Source organism: Eschrichtius robustus, chromosome 16 (genome assembly GCF_028021215.1).
Source record: "Eschrichtius robustus isolate mEscRob2 chromosome 16, mEscRob2.pri, whole genome shotgun sequence".
Classification (NCBI taxonomy): Eukaryota; Metazoa; Chordata; class Mammalia; order Artiodactyla; family Eschrichtiidae; genus Eschrichtius; species Eschrichtius robustus.
The window spans coordinates 77,112,142-77,128,801 of NC_090839.1; the positions used below are offsets into that span (position 1 = coordinate 77,112,142).

The 16,660-nt window shown below is 48.8% G+C and overlaps 1 protein-coding gene and 1 long non-coding RNA gene across 2 annotated transcripts; one reads left to right on the forward strand and one right to left on the reverse strand.

Moving 5' to 3' along the window:
* The first annotated feature begins 257 nt into the window (after positions 1-257).
* LOC137778688 (uncharacterized) lies at positions 258-6,718 on the forward strand. The gene is made up of 3 exons (XR_011076975.1): positions 258-560; positions 3,831-4,018; positions 5,515-6,718. It is a non-coding gene; the product is annotated as an uncharacterized lncRNA (long non-coding RNA).
* An 856-nt stretch (positions 6,719-7,574) lies between these two features.
* LOC137750442 (zinc finger protein 785-like) lies at positions 7,575-10,382 on the reverse strand. Its single transcript, XM_068524789.1, has 7 exons — positions 10,190-10,382; positions 9,747-10,075; positions 9,403-9,543; positions 8,463-8,645; positions 8,020-8,305; positions 7,697-7,852; positions 7,575-7,588 (listed from the first exon to the last, which is right to left on the reverse strand). Exons 1-7 carry the CDS (start codon positions 10,380-10,382, stop codon positions 7,575-7,577), a joined length of 1,302 nt encoding a protein of 433 aa, XP_068380890.1.
* Between the last annotated feature and the right edge of the window lie 6,278 nt (positions 10,383-16,660).

The following is a 16,660-nucleotide window of genomic DNA, read 5'->3' on the forward strand; positions in this document are numbered from 1 at the left end:
CAAAAGCGGCCTGTTTGAACGAAGCCAACGGAAGCGTAAGGGCAGAAAACTGGACCCTCGGTGTCGGGTGACTGCCCGGGAGTCTGGAGGCGGGAAGGGGCGACCCCGCCTGGGATCAGTAATGAGCCTCTGTTTCTTGGAGGCGCAGCCTAGCTGAGGGAGGGAAGGATTTGAGCGACGGAGCCACTCTGGCCAACCCGGGGCTGGAATATCCCTGGGTCTCCTTTCCTGGCTCTCTCAGAGGAGCCTTCGCTTGCGATAGTGGGTAACTCCCTCCTTGCCTTTTGGGGAAGGGAATTAACGTTAGCGTTTCCTGTGCGCAGGTACCATGCCCAACATATTACACGTTCAACGTATTTATTTTTTGCTACCATGTGTTAAATGATGATTATCATCCTGGTTCTACTGATGAGGAAAATCTCAGAGGGTACTTGCTAGTAAGGAGAACAAAGATTTTGTCCAACTGAAGAAAACGTACAACCTAAAAGTTGCGAGTTGAGTTTATTTCCAGGACCTTACTGAGGACTATCCTCTCAGCTCTGAGGAACTGCTCCAAAGAGGTAAGGGGGGAGCCAGGATATATAGCAGTTTTTGCTGGAAAAAATATATATATATTTGAACATCAAAACATTATTGCTAATCACAAAAAAACAGACATTTCAAGTTAATGATTTTAGGGCTTTTCTATATATGGGAAGATGCAAGAGTCTGGGCTTGTTGAAATTGTTCTTTAGCTATGCAGCTTAACTATCTAGCCAGTATCCAGAGCACATAATGTTTCCTGTATTTTTCCATCTTGAATTTCCCTCAAGGCACACCTTGGTAGGGAGTAGGAGGGCCTGGTGGCTGCAGTGGCTGATAACTTGATGGCCGGCAGCATTCGTTGTTTACCAAATGGCAGGCAAGGTTCCCTTTCCACAGGGCCCCTTCTATTTTTTTTTTTTTTTTTTGGCCACGCCCAGCGGCTTGTGTGATCTCAGTTCCCTGACTAAGGATTGAACCCAAGCCATGGCAGTGAAAGCCCGGAATCCTAACCACTAGGCAACCAGGGAGCTCCCACACAGGGCCCCCTCTTGGTCATAAATTCGACCAAGGTTTGGGAGGCATTTCATGGTCAATTTGTCATGGAATTCTCATTCCTAGGTCAGAGGAAGATTTTGTTGATCAGCCACCCAATGTGCTGTTTCTGTTTTGTTTTTTTTTTAATTTTTAAAATTTTATTTGGTTGTGCCAGTTGTGGCAGATGTGCTTCTTAGTTGCGGCTCACCGGCTCCTTAGTTGTGGCATGCGAACTCTTAGTTGCGGTATGCATGTGGGATCTTAGTTCCCTGACCAGGGGTCGAACCCAGGCTCCCTGCATTGGGAACACGGAGTCTTAACCACTGTGCCACCAGGGAAGTCCCCCAATGTGCTATTTTTGGATTAGGCCCTGTTAATAACCTAAAATTCTCTGGATCGTGTGTTTTACTAGTCTGTTCCTATAATGCAGGAAATGTTTTCCCTTGTTGCTTCTCCATATCTAGAGTCTCACTGTTACAATTATTTTACATAGAGTTATGTATATGATCAATTGCCTCAAGACATTTAGCCATCATTAGTTTTGTTGGAGGCCTGGTGATACATTAGGTAATGCAAGAGGTAACAATCTTATAAAATAGACAGGATATAAGTAATATAGCTAGTAACATTAATAAGGTCATAGTACAGCAGAGAGAGACACAAAGCATAAGCAATTTGAGAACAACAAAAAGAGAACAGATTTCAATGATTAGTATAACTAGTTGTAACCTGGTCGCAAGAAGCCATCAAGTCCAGAGGGGAGCTAGCTAGAGAAGCCAAATTCTGGAGGGATCAGGCAGAGAGAAAAAGATCAATGTTTTATCTTCATTTACAATACAGAGGTATACTTTATCAACTTGTTGTAGGTCATAGCATAAGAGGAAAGGTTTTCTGGAAAACAGAGATTAAAAGCGAGCCAGTAATATTTTAGACAAAAAGTCATAAAATTATAAATCATATTTATCAGTTCATTCAGTCCCATGTAATTAATTCCTGTTAATCTGGAAGAAGCCATCAGGTTTCCTGTTAGAGTTTTGTAATTTTTTATCCAGTTCAGTGGTAAGATCTAAAAGTCATCAAAAGTCTTATTTGTCAAAAAGTCCTTTATGAATCTCCTTGAAGATCTTCATTTTATAAAAGCATCAGAGTAAAACTATGTCTATAAGTGACAGAAGACTTAAAATGGCATGGTTGAGGGACCTCCCTGGTGGCGCAGTGGTTAAGAATCCAGCTGCCAATGCAGGGGACACGGGTTCGAGCCCTGGTCCGGGAAGATCCCACATGCTGCAGAGCAACTAAGCCCGTGCACCACAACTACTGAGCCTGCACTCTAGAGCCCGCGAGCCACAACTACTGGGCCCGCGTGCCACAACTACTGAAGCCTGTGCAGCTAGAGCCCGTGCTCCACAACAAGAGAAGCCACCGCAATGAGAAGCCCACGCACCGCAACGAAGAGTAGCCCCCGCTCGCCACAACTAGACAAAGCCCGCACATAGCAACGAAGACCCAATGCAGCCAAAAATAAAAATATAAATAAATAAATTTATTTTTAAAAATGTCATGGTTGAAATTGATATAAATGATCTCAGTTGAAACTCATCTTCAGAGTCCCTATGAGGAGGATTATCCTTCCAGAGTCATTATGAGGACATTTCAGAAGGTTGAGCAGCTTGCCCAGAACCTGTTAGTAAAGGCAGGGATGAGATTTGAACCTGGAATGTCCCCTGTGTTGCACTGGCAGCTCCAAATTGGGTTTTGAAAGTCTTCGAGATTGATTTCTCCTTGTTTCATGCTCAGTGAGGGGCAGTGCCTGAAAGTACAACTTCTGATTATAGTTAGTACATGTGGACTTCACCTTATAGACTGACAAACCTCACCTTTGCCTAAGATGTCATTGCACCATAAACCCAGACTTGAGCAAGCAGTGTACTTAATCCTGGGAGAGAGTAATGAGTCCTGAAGGACTTACCTTAACAGATTCATGTAGGCTAGTTCCAACCTGTCCCTTTCTTTTTTTTTTTTTTTAATATATTTATTTTATTTTTGGCTGCATTGGGTCTTCGTTGCTGCACGGGCTTTCTCTAGTTGCAGCGAGCGGGGGCTACTCTTCGTTGTGGTGCGCAGCCTTCTCACTGTGGTGGCTTCTCTTGTTGCGGAGCACAGGCTCTAGGCACGCGGGCTTCAGTAGTTGCAGCACACAGGCTCAGTAGTTGTGGCTCGTGGGCTCTAGAGCACAGGCTCAGTAGTTGTGCCGCACAGGCTTAGTTGCTCTGCAGCATGTGGGATCTTCCCGGACCAGGGCTCGAACCCCTGTCCCCTGCATTGGCAGGCGGATTCTTAACCAGTGCGCCACCAGGGAAGTCCCCAACCTGTCCCTTTCTAAGTAAAGTAATTCACAGGCACCTTTCTGATTACTTCTATATCCTGCTCTCTGAAGGGGGACTTCAAGGCAGGCACATACCTTATCACTTAGTACATCTCCCCCTTTTTTTCCTCTCTCTCCTGCCTCTGCTCACCCTGCATGGCCAACACTCGGATGAAAAGAGATATCTTCCATCATAAGCCTTCACAGCGTGTGACCCAGGTCCCCCATACTCCTGGAATCTGTCTTAGAAATAGTGGATTTGAACTGGGGGGCCTGATCCCCAGGGATGGAGCCTGGCACAGGGACTACCCAGCTCTCCCACACCTTTGCCTCTCCCTGTTTGTCTGATGGATCCACTGGTTGGCTTTCAGGGCATACTCTCTCTTGAATCTTTCCCCACTCTCAGTGCAGGGAGAAGGCGTCTCATCAGAGTGGATGCGCCCTTGGCTGAGCAGGAGGGAGGAGTAGAAGCAGATGCCAACTGCAGGGAGAACGTTTCTCGCCTGTGTGTGCGCGGCTGTAAATGGCCAAGGAAGCCTCTGGCGGAAGCACCGCCCCCAGTCACAACACCAGCAGGACTTCTTTCCCGTGTGGGTGAGCTGGTGCCAGAGCACGTTTTCCTGGCAAGCACTTTGTAGGCAGTAGCGGCGGTGCTTACCCAATGCGCGAGCCCATGTTGGCTGGGGTGGGTGGGGGGGTGGGCGTATGCAAAGTGGCACCCACAGTCTGTGCACATACGTCTGCACTTGTGGATATAGAGGACCTGCTCGGGTGGAGGTGGAGGTCATAGGGCACAGGTGTGTCCTGCGTGGAGCAGCTGGTGCTAGCCCAGGTGAGCCCTCTGGGAAAAGTGGATGCCACATGACCATGAACATGGGGACGGTAACCAGAGTGGACCTACCACTCTGCGTCTAACAGTGCAGGGAAGGCAAAGAGCTGCCCACAGTCCAGACATGAATAGGACTTCTCCCTTCTGTGGGTGGCCAGTGCCCTACTCATTCAAAAGCAACAGCCACACTGGAGCCAGGGGAAGATTGCAGGGTGCTGTGAACCACATAGCTCGCTCTCTCTCTCTGGGAAGCAGGCAGTTGTGTATGGAGATGGAGCAGCACGTGAGACTGAGTACCCATTCATCCGAGGCACAGGGGTCTGAGTGTGACCCCCTCGTCCAGAGATACCCCACCTGCCTCAGGCAGAAGTTTCCCCTTTTCAGGAAAAGTACCATCCCTTCTTCCTCACTCAGGGCCTCCAAAACTGTATAGTGTTCTCATAAGAAAGTGCTGAATTCTTTTCATAGGGAAGCTAACACCTCTCCCTGGTTAAAGACCTTAGATGTGGGCATTTCAGTGAAAACATTTCTCAAACTGAGATCTCAGTGCCTTTTAAGCACACAAAAACACCTGTTGCCATCTTAATTGGAAGGTGGCAAGTCATTAAATTCCTTATATTGAGGGGTCTAGGCAGCTTCAAATGGCAGGGTACTTCCTTAGAGGCAAGGGCGGGCCAAGAAACCTGACCAAGTGAACTGGCCCCTCTGCAAGGCCAATCAGAAATATGGTGGCATCTAGGCTTAAATTAGCTAAAAGTTAAAATTCCCTTCCTCAGGCACACTAGCCACATTTTAAGTTCTAAATAGCCATATGTGGATAGTGGCTTCTATGTTGGACAGCATAGATTCAGCACATTCTCATAACTGAAGAAAGCTCTGTTGGACAGCAATGCTCTAAGTACTCTAAGCAGAAAGAAGGCAAAAGATCTCAATCCCCAACAGAGCTGCCTCACCCCATACCCGCAGTGCGGACCAGTGGGACCAGCTTCCCTTGAAGGCAAGGAGGACGCCAGGTGTGGTAAAGAGAACTTGGGAAGAGAGGGTTCACTGGATTCCTACGAACTGGGGTCTTTAAAGAGAAGGGCTGGGGAAGGTAGGGGGAGGGGCTCCTGGGAGAAAGGGCCGCCCGGCTCACTCCCAAGAGAGGCTGACTTCCAGCTCAGCTCCGCTTTCCTCACCTGTCCCAGATCCTGGGCGCCTCGCCCCCTCCCCAGGATCCTCCGCCTCCCGGCTCCATACCTCCTTCTTTCTCTCCATCCAGGAGATGAAGGCAGGGTTGGGGGCTACAGAAACTAGGGGAGAAGAGGCCAACAGCGGACAGGGTGACAGGATGGAGCCTAGAGAAGATGCTTCCTCTGCAGGGGTGGGATACGGCCCCTGAACCCTATGAACCCTCAAAGAGAAGACCCTCCCCAACAATAGACACACACTCAGGCGCGTCCGGACCGAAGCCGAATGGTCCCCGTGTCGTAACAAGGGAGAAAAGGGGAGGGCCGGGCCTCTGATCGCGCCCAAGTAGCCGGGGGTCAACCGCATCACGTCTGTACCGCGAGCCCTCTGCAAAGCACCAGGTCCATGAACTCTTCGCCCTGAAGTGTCATGGCGCTGCTGAGCTTCACGCCCTTTTCCCTCCCGCGCACTGTGATTGGGTGACGTGCGGCAGAGGGCAAAGAGCCAGCGTCCTGATTGGGTCTGAGAGAATCGTTCCGGTTGGAAGGAAGCTGATAGTAGCATGAGGGCAGGCCTTCTTCCTAGAGCTCCAGCCAGCTACTGTTCAGCACCTGCTGCGAGCCAGGCGCCGTGCTGCTGACACTTGCCAAGGGACAACGGCGCAGCCCTGCTGCCCAAGAGCTCACAGCACAGGCCTCCTCCTGACCCCGCACTTGGCCCCGCTCTCCCCAGAGCCTCGTCTGCGTTGCTCTCGGGCTCCCTGCCTCCTCTACACCCAGACTTGGACGACGGTCAAACATTTATTGAGCGCCTACTGGGTTGAACAGAGTTATAGGCGCTGGATAGAGGGCAGGGAGCTACTCAACGTGTCCTCAGCCGTGGAGGTTACATTCCTCTCCACAGCCTTCCTCATGCTCAGGTCTCCACTGGACTTGACTCAAGGTTTAGTCCTGGAGCACCTGAGGCTCTCCACGTCTGAAGCGATTTAACATGACATCTCCAAACATAATGCTCGGGACCAGAAAGAGGTGGCTCTAAGGGTGCCTGCTCCCAGTGGTGCTTACAACCTACTGAGGGAGACACACAAATACCCAAAGGTCTGGCTGCCTAAGCCACAGTGGTAGCACTGACAGACTCCAGGGAATTATGAGACAGTCTCCCAACTCCGAGTTGAGCACAGAAATAAGCATTGTGAGTCACTTAAGGGGGAAAAAAAGGTAATAATAGCTTCCAACTCACTGAAACATGTAAAAGTAATAGAAAATTACATTAAAAGCCATTGTTTCCAGCAATGATTATTAAGTAAGGCTGTCCTCAATATTCCAAAATCTCTACTGTGTGTGCAAAACTTGGAGGATATACAATGTGGAAAATGTTGTACTAAACAACTAATGTTGTACAGGGGTTTTTTGGTTTGTTTGTTTTGGGCTGTGCAGCAGGGCATGTGGGACCTTAGCTCAGCCCCCACCATCTTCTGGACCCAGGGAAGGCCCTGTCGTACAGTTTTGACTAAATATAATTTAATCCTCACAATCACCTTGGGGGCAGTATTATCATACCTTTTTTTTTTTTTGGCCATGCCACGAGGCATGTGGGATCTTAGTTCCCCCACCAGAGATCGAACCCGGGCCCCCTGCAGTGGAAGGGCAGAGTCTTAACCACTGGACCGCCAGGGAAGTCCCTGTCATACTCATTTTATAGTCAGAGAGATGTTGATGAGGCAAGGGAAGAGTTAAGATTGAATATGGGATAAACTGTTTCAAAGCCTATAATCCTCTGCTTCCCTTTGGCTCCAAGCTGGGTGAGTGGGTCTGAGATTTGTTTCCCTGAGATCTAGAGTTAGGGGAAAACTGGGAGCTGAAACTGTCAGGAGGCAGCAGTCAGTGCTAGGAGAGGACTGGAAGGGTCTCAAGCTTTCCCTGGCAGATTATTCAATCTGGATGTGCTCCCTCTAAGCTCTGGTCTCTGCTCCCAGGTCTCTCATAGACTCCAGATGTGGCTCAGCCCCCACCGTCTTCTTTTTGATTGATTCCCTTTCTCTCTCTCCCCTCTCTTGTCCCTTGCCCTCTCTACACCTCCTTCCCAATACTTGATGAGGGAGAATCTTAAGACATTATCTCCTCCACACTGCTTAACTGGGAGACAGTGGCACTACTGGAACATATCTGGAAAACGCCAGAAGTGTACTGAGGGTTCCTGGGCCTCATGGACAGAAGTCTGAGCTGGGGGTTGTGACAGAGGTCTGTCACCCCTCCGACTTGTCCTGCCTGTACAGTGGATCCATTGGTGGGCTTTCAGAGCACTCTTTCGCCTAAAGGTTTTCCCACACTGGGGACAAAGGAAGGGCCTCTCAACAGAATGGGTGCGCCTGTGGACGCAGGAAGAGGTAAATCTGTGCCTGCATTCAGGGCAGGAGTAGGGCTTCTCCCCTGTATGGTGTGCCTGTGGATGGCCAGAGAGCCACTTTGCCGGAAGCAGCGGCCACAATCAGGGCACTTGTAGGGCTTCTCTCCCATATGGATGAGCTGATGCTGGAGCAGGTTATTTTGCTGGGCGAAGTAGGCACTGCAGTGGGCACAAGGTTAGGGACACTCACCAGAGTGGACCTGTTGGTGGTTGGTCAGGAGGGAGGGGTAGGCAAAGCCCCGACCACAGTCAGAACAGATATGGGGCTTCTGCCTAGTGCGGATGCACTGGTGGATGGCCAAGAGGGAAGGGTGGGTAAAGTGGTACCCACACTGGGTACACAGGTACAGCTTCTCCCCACCATGTCTGTGTCTGTGGATGACCAATGCCGCAGTCTGGCGGAAGCTGCGGCCACAATCTGGACATGAATAGGGCTTGTCCCCTGTGTGGAGCATGCGGTGATGGACCGGATGAGCCTTCTGGGAGGAACTGAGCCCCACAAGGCCCACAGACATAAGGACGGTCTCTAGAGTGGATTCGCCAATGTCTGACCAGCATGGAGGGGTAGGCAAAGAGCCTTCCACAGTCTGAGCAGGAGAAAGGCTTCTCCCCTGTGTGTGTGCGCATATGCACGGCCAGGTTGCCTCTTTGGGGGAAGCAACGTCCACACTGGTCACAGGGGAAGGGCTGCTCCCCAGAGTGGACCTGCTGGTGGCTGGCCAGGAGGGAGGGGTAGCTGAAAGATCGGCTACATTCCAGGCAGGGGTAGGGCCTCTTGGGAGTCTGAGTGCACCAGTGTCCCGTTTCTGTGGGGACCTGAAGCAAAGAATGGCCGCAGTCCTTAAAGGCCAATCTGGCTTTCGTTGGTGGTCCATTCCTCACAGGGGCATCCTCAAGTTCCCTGGCCCCCGTTTTGTTGCTCCATTCATTCTTCTTTTTCTTGCTTTCAAAGAGACAAGAGAATTGATACTGAAGACTCAAGTGCTTGCATCACACCTGTTTTCTCTCCACATGGGTAGATGTATGTGAAGGGAGCAGCAGGCCCTGTTTCAGAACCCCCAGTTTCAACCATGGCAGCGGTTCCCCATTCCATGGGTGGATGCCATGTTTTTCGCCACTCAGGGCTTGGAAGCTTGTAGTATTGTCAGAAGGTGATGGATAGTACTGCTTGACAGAAATAAGCAATTACCTGCCATGTTAAAGCCCTTAAATGTGGGCATTTCAGTAGGGACTGAGATTTCTCAAGGCACTGGAACCCACAGCAGGTCAGTGAATAAAAACAGCAGTCGCCGCCTGGGCCGACAGTCCCGGCTGCACAAGTGAACTTCTGGCCCCTTTCTGAAGGATGCAGACTCTCTGGGCACAGAGAAGGAGGCTCAGTAAGTTCTATCCCGAGCTACTCTTTCCCCTACCTCCCTATTCTTGACCCAAGGAAGGCACCAGGTCTAATAAAGGAACTTTGGAAGAAAAGGTTCAGAGGATTCTTACCAGCTGGGGCCTGTAAGAGAGGCTGTGTGTGTGGAGGGCCTCCTGGGAGAAAGGGTCGCCCGGCTCACTCCCAAGAGAGGCTGACTTCCAGCTCAGCTCGGTTTTCCTCACCTATCCCAGATCCTGGGCGCCTCGGCCCCTCCTCGGGACCCTTGGCCTCCGAGCTCCATGCCTCCTTCCTTCCCTCCATCCAGGAGATGAGGGCCGGTTTGGGGCCTGCAAAATCCTAGGGGAGAAAGGCCAACAGCGGACAGGGTGAGAGGATGGAGCCTAGAGAAGGTGCTTCCTCTGCAGGGGTGGGGTGCAGCCTCCCGATCACTCGGGGAGAAGACCCTTCCCAACAACAGACACACTCTCAGGCGCGCCCGGACCGAAGTCTAAGGGTCCCCCGGTCACAAGAAAAAAAAAGGTTAAAGGGGAGGGCCGGGCCTCAGCGAGCGCGCCCAGGTGGCCGTAGGTCTCCCGCATCACGTCCCGATACAGGGCCCTCTGCGCTGGCCGCAGACACCCCCACTCCTCCGGGAAGAAGTACACGGCCACGTCCGCGAAGCTCACGGCGCCCGGCCTCCCTCGCCCGGGCCGGGCCTCCCCCTGCCCGCCGGCAAGGAGCGGGTCCGGGGGCGGCGCCGTGGGTCCAGCGCTTTTCCCCGCGTTTGCCGCTGGGCGCCGGGTTCTGGACGCAGTGGGGCCGAAGCCGGACTCTGCTCGGACGCAAAGCGCCGCCGAGGAGGCCCGAAAGGCTCCGCGACCAGCCTCTCCTGGAGCCAGTGAAAACCCCTCCGATGTTATTCTCACGGGTCCTGCAAGGACCGGTGTTGGAGCTTGGGAAGATGCCTTCGGGCGCAGTGGAAGCGCCGTTGAATCTCACCCACCGCTAGGCGGCGCCGGGGCCCTAAACTCTTCGCCCTGAAGTGTCATGGCGCTGCTGAGCTTCACGCCCTTCTCCCTCCCGCGCACTGTGATTGGGTGGTGTCCGGCAGAAGGCAAAGAGCCAGCGTCCTGATTGGGTCTGAGAGAATCGTTCCGGTTGGAAGGAAGCCGGCAATAGCGTTGAGGGCAGGCCATCTTCCTGGAGCCCCAGCCAGCCACTGTTCAGCACCTGATCGGTGCTAGGCGCTGTATTGGGTGTACGTGCCAAGGGACAGCGGCGCAGCCCTGCTGCCCAAGAGCTCACAGCACCGGCCTCCTCCCTGGCCCGGCACTCGGCCCCGCTCTCGCCAGAGCCTCGTCTGCGTTGCTCTAGGATTCCCTGCCTCCTTTACACCGAGACTTGGATGATGGTCAAACATTTATTGAGCACCCACTGGGTTGAGCACAGTTGTAGGCGCTGGGGAGAGAGCAGGGAGCTACTCAAAGTGGCCTCGGCCGTGGAGGTTACATTCCTCTCCACAGCCTTCCAGATGCTCAGGTCTCCACTGGACTTGACTCAAGGTTTAGTCCTGGAGCACCTGCGGCTCTCCATGTCTGAAGTGATTTAACATGGCAAATATAATGCTTGGGACCAGAAAGAGGTGGCTCTAAGGGCGCCTTCTCCCAGTGGTGCTTACAACCTACTGAGGGAGACACAAATACACACAGGTCTAGTTGCCTAGGGCACTGGAAAAGCCCCGAGTGGAGCCAGCAGCCCCCAGGTAGTAAAGGCATCATAATGCAGTGCAGACTTCACTTCTAGCTTAGTAGTGTCTTCTATAAGCATCTGAGAGTACGACAGTAGGCCTCTTGCATATTTCACCTCGGATGATGCCCGTATTTCCAATGTATTTACCTGTTAAGATGTATATGGAATCTACCAAGAGAAGGGCACAGTGACACACCCCAGGGAATAAGATAGTCTCTCACCTCCGAGTTGAGCACAGAAAAAGATAACCATTGTGAAACAATTAAGAAGAAAGAGAGGACTTCCCTGGTGCCGCAGTGGTTAAGAATCTGCCTGCCAATGCAGGGGACACGGGTACAAGCCCTGGTCCGGGAAGATTCCACATGCCGCAGAGCAACTAAGCCCATGTGCCACAGCTACTGAGCCTGCGCTCTAGAGCCTGTGAGCTACAACTACTGAGCCCCCGTGCCACAACTACTGAAGCCTGTGCACCTAGAGCCCATGCTCCACAACAAGAGAAGCCACCACAATGAGAAGCCCGCACACCACAATGAAGAGTAGCCCCAGCTCGCCACAACTAGAGAAAGCCTGCAATGAAGACCCAACACAGTCAAAAGTAAATTAATAAATAAAATAAATTAATTAAAAAAAGAAGAAAGGGAAAAAAGCTGGCTGAAACATAAAAGAGCTAGAGAAATTGCACTAAAAGCAGTTGTTTAAAACATGATTAGATAAGCCTGTCTTCAATATTCAAAAAACTCTACTGTCCTCACACACATTAAGATGGCTACTATTATAAAAAAAAAAAAAGAACAAGTGCAGGTGAGGATGTGGAGTAACTGGAATTCTTGTGCACTGTTGGTGGGAATGTAAAATGGTGCAGTTGCTCTGGAAAACATTATAGTGGTGCATCAAAAAGTTAAAAATAGAATTACTTTATGATCCAAAAATTCCACTTTGGGTATATACCCCAAAGAATTCAAAGCAGTGTCTTGAGGAGCTATTGATGCACACACGTTTATGGCAGCATTATTCACAATAGTCAAGAGGTGGAAGCAACCCAGGTGTCCATGGACCAATGAATGGATAAAGAAAATGTGGTGTTTACATACAATCGAATATTATCCAGCCATGAAAAGTTAGGAAACATGACACGTGCTACAACTTGTAGGAAACTTGAGGACATTAAGTGAAATAAGCCAGTCACAAAATGATAAATACGTATGATTCCACTTATATGAGGTATCTAAAGTAGCCAATTTCATAGAAACAGAAAGTAGAATGGTGGTTGGGTGATTACCATGGGCTGAGGAGAGGGGAATATGGGGAGTTTTTTAATGAGTATATGTTACTGAGTCTAAGCTCGTACTGCTCGCCACAGGACAGGCCAATAATCGAGAGAGGAGTTGCTGGGGCAAGGAATAACGACTTTATTCAGAAAGCCAGCTGACCGAGAAGATGGCGGGTTTGTGCCCAAAGAACCATCTTGCCTGAGTTAGAACTCAGGCTCCTTTTATACAAAAATGGGAGGGAGTAAAGCAAAACACTTCCTGATTCCCATCTGCCTCCAGAGGGGATGTGTTAATTTTTTCCTCCGGCAGTCATTCACAGGTGGGCCTGGTCAGGATGTTTCCTGTGAGCTAAACAAAGGTATTTAGCTTAATGCTCATTACCTGGGAAGCAGGGTTCCCAGAGATGGGCCATTATGTATAATTTAAGCTTACAGGCAACATCTCTTTAGTGATTAACTTGTGATAGAATACAAAAGGTTCTTCCCTATTACATACAGAGTTCCAGTTTTGCAGGATGAGAAAGGTCTGGAGGTTGGTTGCACAACAATGTGAGTATTCTTAACACTACTGAACTGTACACTTAAAAATGGTTAAGATGATAAATTTTATGTTGTGTGAATTTTACCACAAATAAAAATAAAAACAAATACCTAACAAAATACAAGAGAAGACCAAATCCAGCAACACATAGAAAGGATTATATAGCATGATTGGATGGGAGTTAGCCCAGGAGTGCAAGGTTGGTTTAACATTTGAAAATCAATTCATGTAATACATCATATGTCAATAAAATAAGGACAAAAACCACAGGATCATCTTAACAGATGTGCAAAAAGAACCTGACGAAGTCCAACACCCCTTCATAATAAGAACACTCAGCAACTAGAAGTAAAAGGGAAAGTCCTCAACTTGATGAAAGACTGAATGCTTTTCCCATAAGATCATGAACAAGATAAGGAGGCCCACTCTTTTCATTTCTATTCTATTCACCAGTATTATTCTCATTATTACATACTATAATATATATATATTTTTCTCATCACTTCCATTTTATTCTGTTACATTATACTGTTCTAGGCAAAACAATTAGGCAAGAATACGAAATAAAAGCCATCCAGATTGGAGAGATGTAAAACTCTTGCTATATGTAGGTGACAAGATATACAAACTCCTAAGGAATTCATTGAAAAAAATTAGTACAGCCATTTTGTAAGACTGTCAATTTCTTAGAAAAATAAACATACTCTTATTATATGATCCAGCAATTATGCTTCTTGGTATTTACCCAAAGGAGTTGATAAATTATGTCCACACAAAAACCTGCACACAGATGTTTACAGCAACTGTATTCATAATTGCCAAAGCTTGGAAGCAACCAAGATGTCCTTCAGTAAGTGAATGGATAAATAAACTGTGGTACATCCATACAGTGAAATATTAGCGCTAAAAAGAAATGACCTATCAGGCCATGAAAAGATATGTAGAGACCTCAAATGCATATTACTAAGTGATTACTGTATGATTCCAACTATACGACATTCTGGAAAAGGCAAAACCATGGAGACAATAAAAAGATCAGTGGTTTCCAGGGGTTGGGAAAAGGAGGAATGAATAGTTGGAGTACAGAGGATTTTTAGGGTAATGAAACTATTGCACATGATACTATAATAATGGTGGATACACGTCATTATGCATTTGTCAAAAGTCATAGAAGTACAACACCAAAAGTGAATCTTAATGTAAACTATGGACTTTGAGTGATAATGATGAGTCAATGTAGGTTCATAGATTGTAACAAATGAGCCACCCTGGTATGGGCTGTTGATAGTGGGGGAGGCTGGGGGGAGGGCAGAGGAATATGGGAACTCTCTGTACATTCAGCTCAATTCTACTGTGAACTCTAAACTACTCTAAAAATAAAATCTATTAAAAAAAATTTAAATAATGATTCATGTTATAATACGGATGAACTTTAAAAACATGCCAAGTGAAATAAGCCGGATAAAAAGAGACCACATGTCTTATGATTCCATTTACATGAAATGTCCAGAAAAGGCAAATCTACAGAGAGATAAAGTAGATCAGTGGTTGCCAGGGGCTGGAGGAGAGGAGAATGGGGAGTGATGGCTGGGGAGTTTCTTTCTGGAGTGATGACAATGTGTTTAGTTGATTGTGGTGACGGTTTCATAACTCTAAATATACTAAAAAACATTGAATTTTACACTTTAAATGGGTGAATTACATGATATGTGAATAACATTTCAATAAAGCCGTTTAAAAAAAAAACTATGTTGTAGTCATAGACACAGCAAGATGGTCATAGTAAATTATTAAAAAAAAAAAAAAAAAAAAAAAAAGGCTTTCAAGAGACACTCTAGGACAGTCCCTCCCCAAGCCTCAGCCCACTATCCCCTCTGTTCCCCTCTGCTCCAGGCATTTTGCCCTGTCTGAGTAGTCCGCATCTGCAGTTCTAGCCCAAGAACTGGCTTGGGTACATCGTGAATAGATGAATAAAGAGTGAGCAAAAATGGGCAAAGGGAGGAGACCACTAAAGGGCCTCACGGAGCGCCCCCAGGTGGCCATAGGTCTCTAGTATCACTTTTGGTAAAGGACCTTCTGCGCCTCGGATTTCACCACTTCTCCAAGAAGAAATACTCCGCCACGCGGCAAAGCTACACAGCTTACAGCCTCCGCGGCTCGGATCCAGGCTCTGGGCTGCAGATGGGGAACGGGACTAGGGTGGCCCTTGAATTCTTCCAGTCCCCAGGTCCTAGATGCCCCAATCCAAAGGCCACTCTCTTTTCCGGACCAAGGAGACACTGCCCTGCTAGACCCGGTGTCTGAGTCAGCCCGGATTTGGCTTTGCGTGGGGCCAAGCTGCGGCCCAGAGGAACCACAACGTCATGGGTCACTCTGGTACTCAGAGTGGACAACGGTACCGGAAAACGCCCTAAGAGAATATGGCGGCGATCTGCCTTCACAACCATCATTCAGATGCAGTCGGAGGCTGGTCATTCTTTCCCCCCAGTTGGTCTTATCAAATAAGAGCCAGCTCCGAATACTCAGCTCCGGCTCTTAAAATTCCTAACCCCTCATTGGTGCTTGCGGAGATTAGCTTGAGGAGGTGGCTTTTGACAGCGCCCGGTGACTGGACTGTTCCCATCACTGAAATAACTAAGTACGCACTGATTGGCCTCTTGGGCCAGACTCTAGGACGCTGTTGCTAGGTAACGCCTGACAGGAGGCCGGGTTCCCAAGAACAGGATCAGGAGTCCCCGGGGGTTACCATGTAGCGAGCCCGCATTGGTCAGCGTCCTCTGGGCTATTCCACCTCAGCTCCTTCTGTTCTGCTGACCCACAAGGCCTCGGAGAGTGCGTCCTGGCCGCAAAATTAACTGGGTTCCTGTCCTGAGAGAAGCCAGTAGGGAGCTGAGCACCTTTGTGGAATTTCTACATTGCCCCAGGTGCACAACAACCTTCTTACAATCATCTAACCCTGATCAACGCTCCATGTGAGGGTAGGGAGTGTGGTCCCTATTTAAGAATAAGAACATTGCGGGGTTGCGGGGGGAGAATAAGAACACTGAGACTGGGTGACTGGTACCCAGGTCTCTCTGGCTCCAAGTCCAGTGGTCTTTCTGACCTAATCACTAGGGCTTTTCCTTCTGAGCCATCTTGGCACTTAAGCAGCTCAGACACACTCCTGGCATAGAGTCCCTGACCACCAGCTAGACTTCAGTGACTTACAGAAGCACCCTCTTCCCTTTTCTCCATCGCTCTGAGGGCTGAGTGGGCAAAGTCATAATCTTATTCTCTGTTGCTCCTAAGCATCTAATAACTGTAGTGTAACAAGAAAAACAACAACCCACACCATGTGCCAGGAACAGTGTGAAACACTTCAAATACATTCTCTCATTTAATCCTTTAAACAACCCCATGAGGCTGATCATCTCACTTTCCGAATGGGGGTGCTCAAGCTCAATCCAGTAAGAAACTCTCCGCTGTAACATGAACACCACTAAATTAAGGAGCCAGCAATAGAATCCAATGTATCTGACTTTGAAGCCCATGTATCCTAACCGTTGTGCTATACAGCTACTGCTGGCAGAGCAATTTTTCAAAAATATTGAAGTAACGAAAAAAAGTTTTCTTTGCTTTCCCGTTGTTACTGGCTACTGGACTGCATCTACATTTTCATCACCTGTCCCACCTAGGACACGTACGTGTGCACACAAACACACACATAAACCCATGCCAACCAGGCTCTTGTCCTGCTGTTCCGCTAAAACAATTGTCTCCAAGACCTGCTAACCTCCTTGTTAAATCTCTCTGCTACTTTCTTCCAGTGGCTTCTGAATCCCTTTTTGTTTTGTTTTTTGGCTCATCTTTGTCTTCTTTGTTACATTCCCCATTTTTAAAGTACATTTTCCCGGGGACTTCCCTGGTGGCGCAGT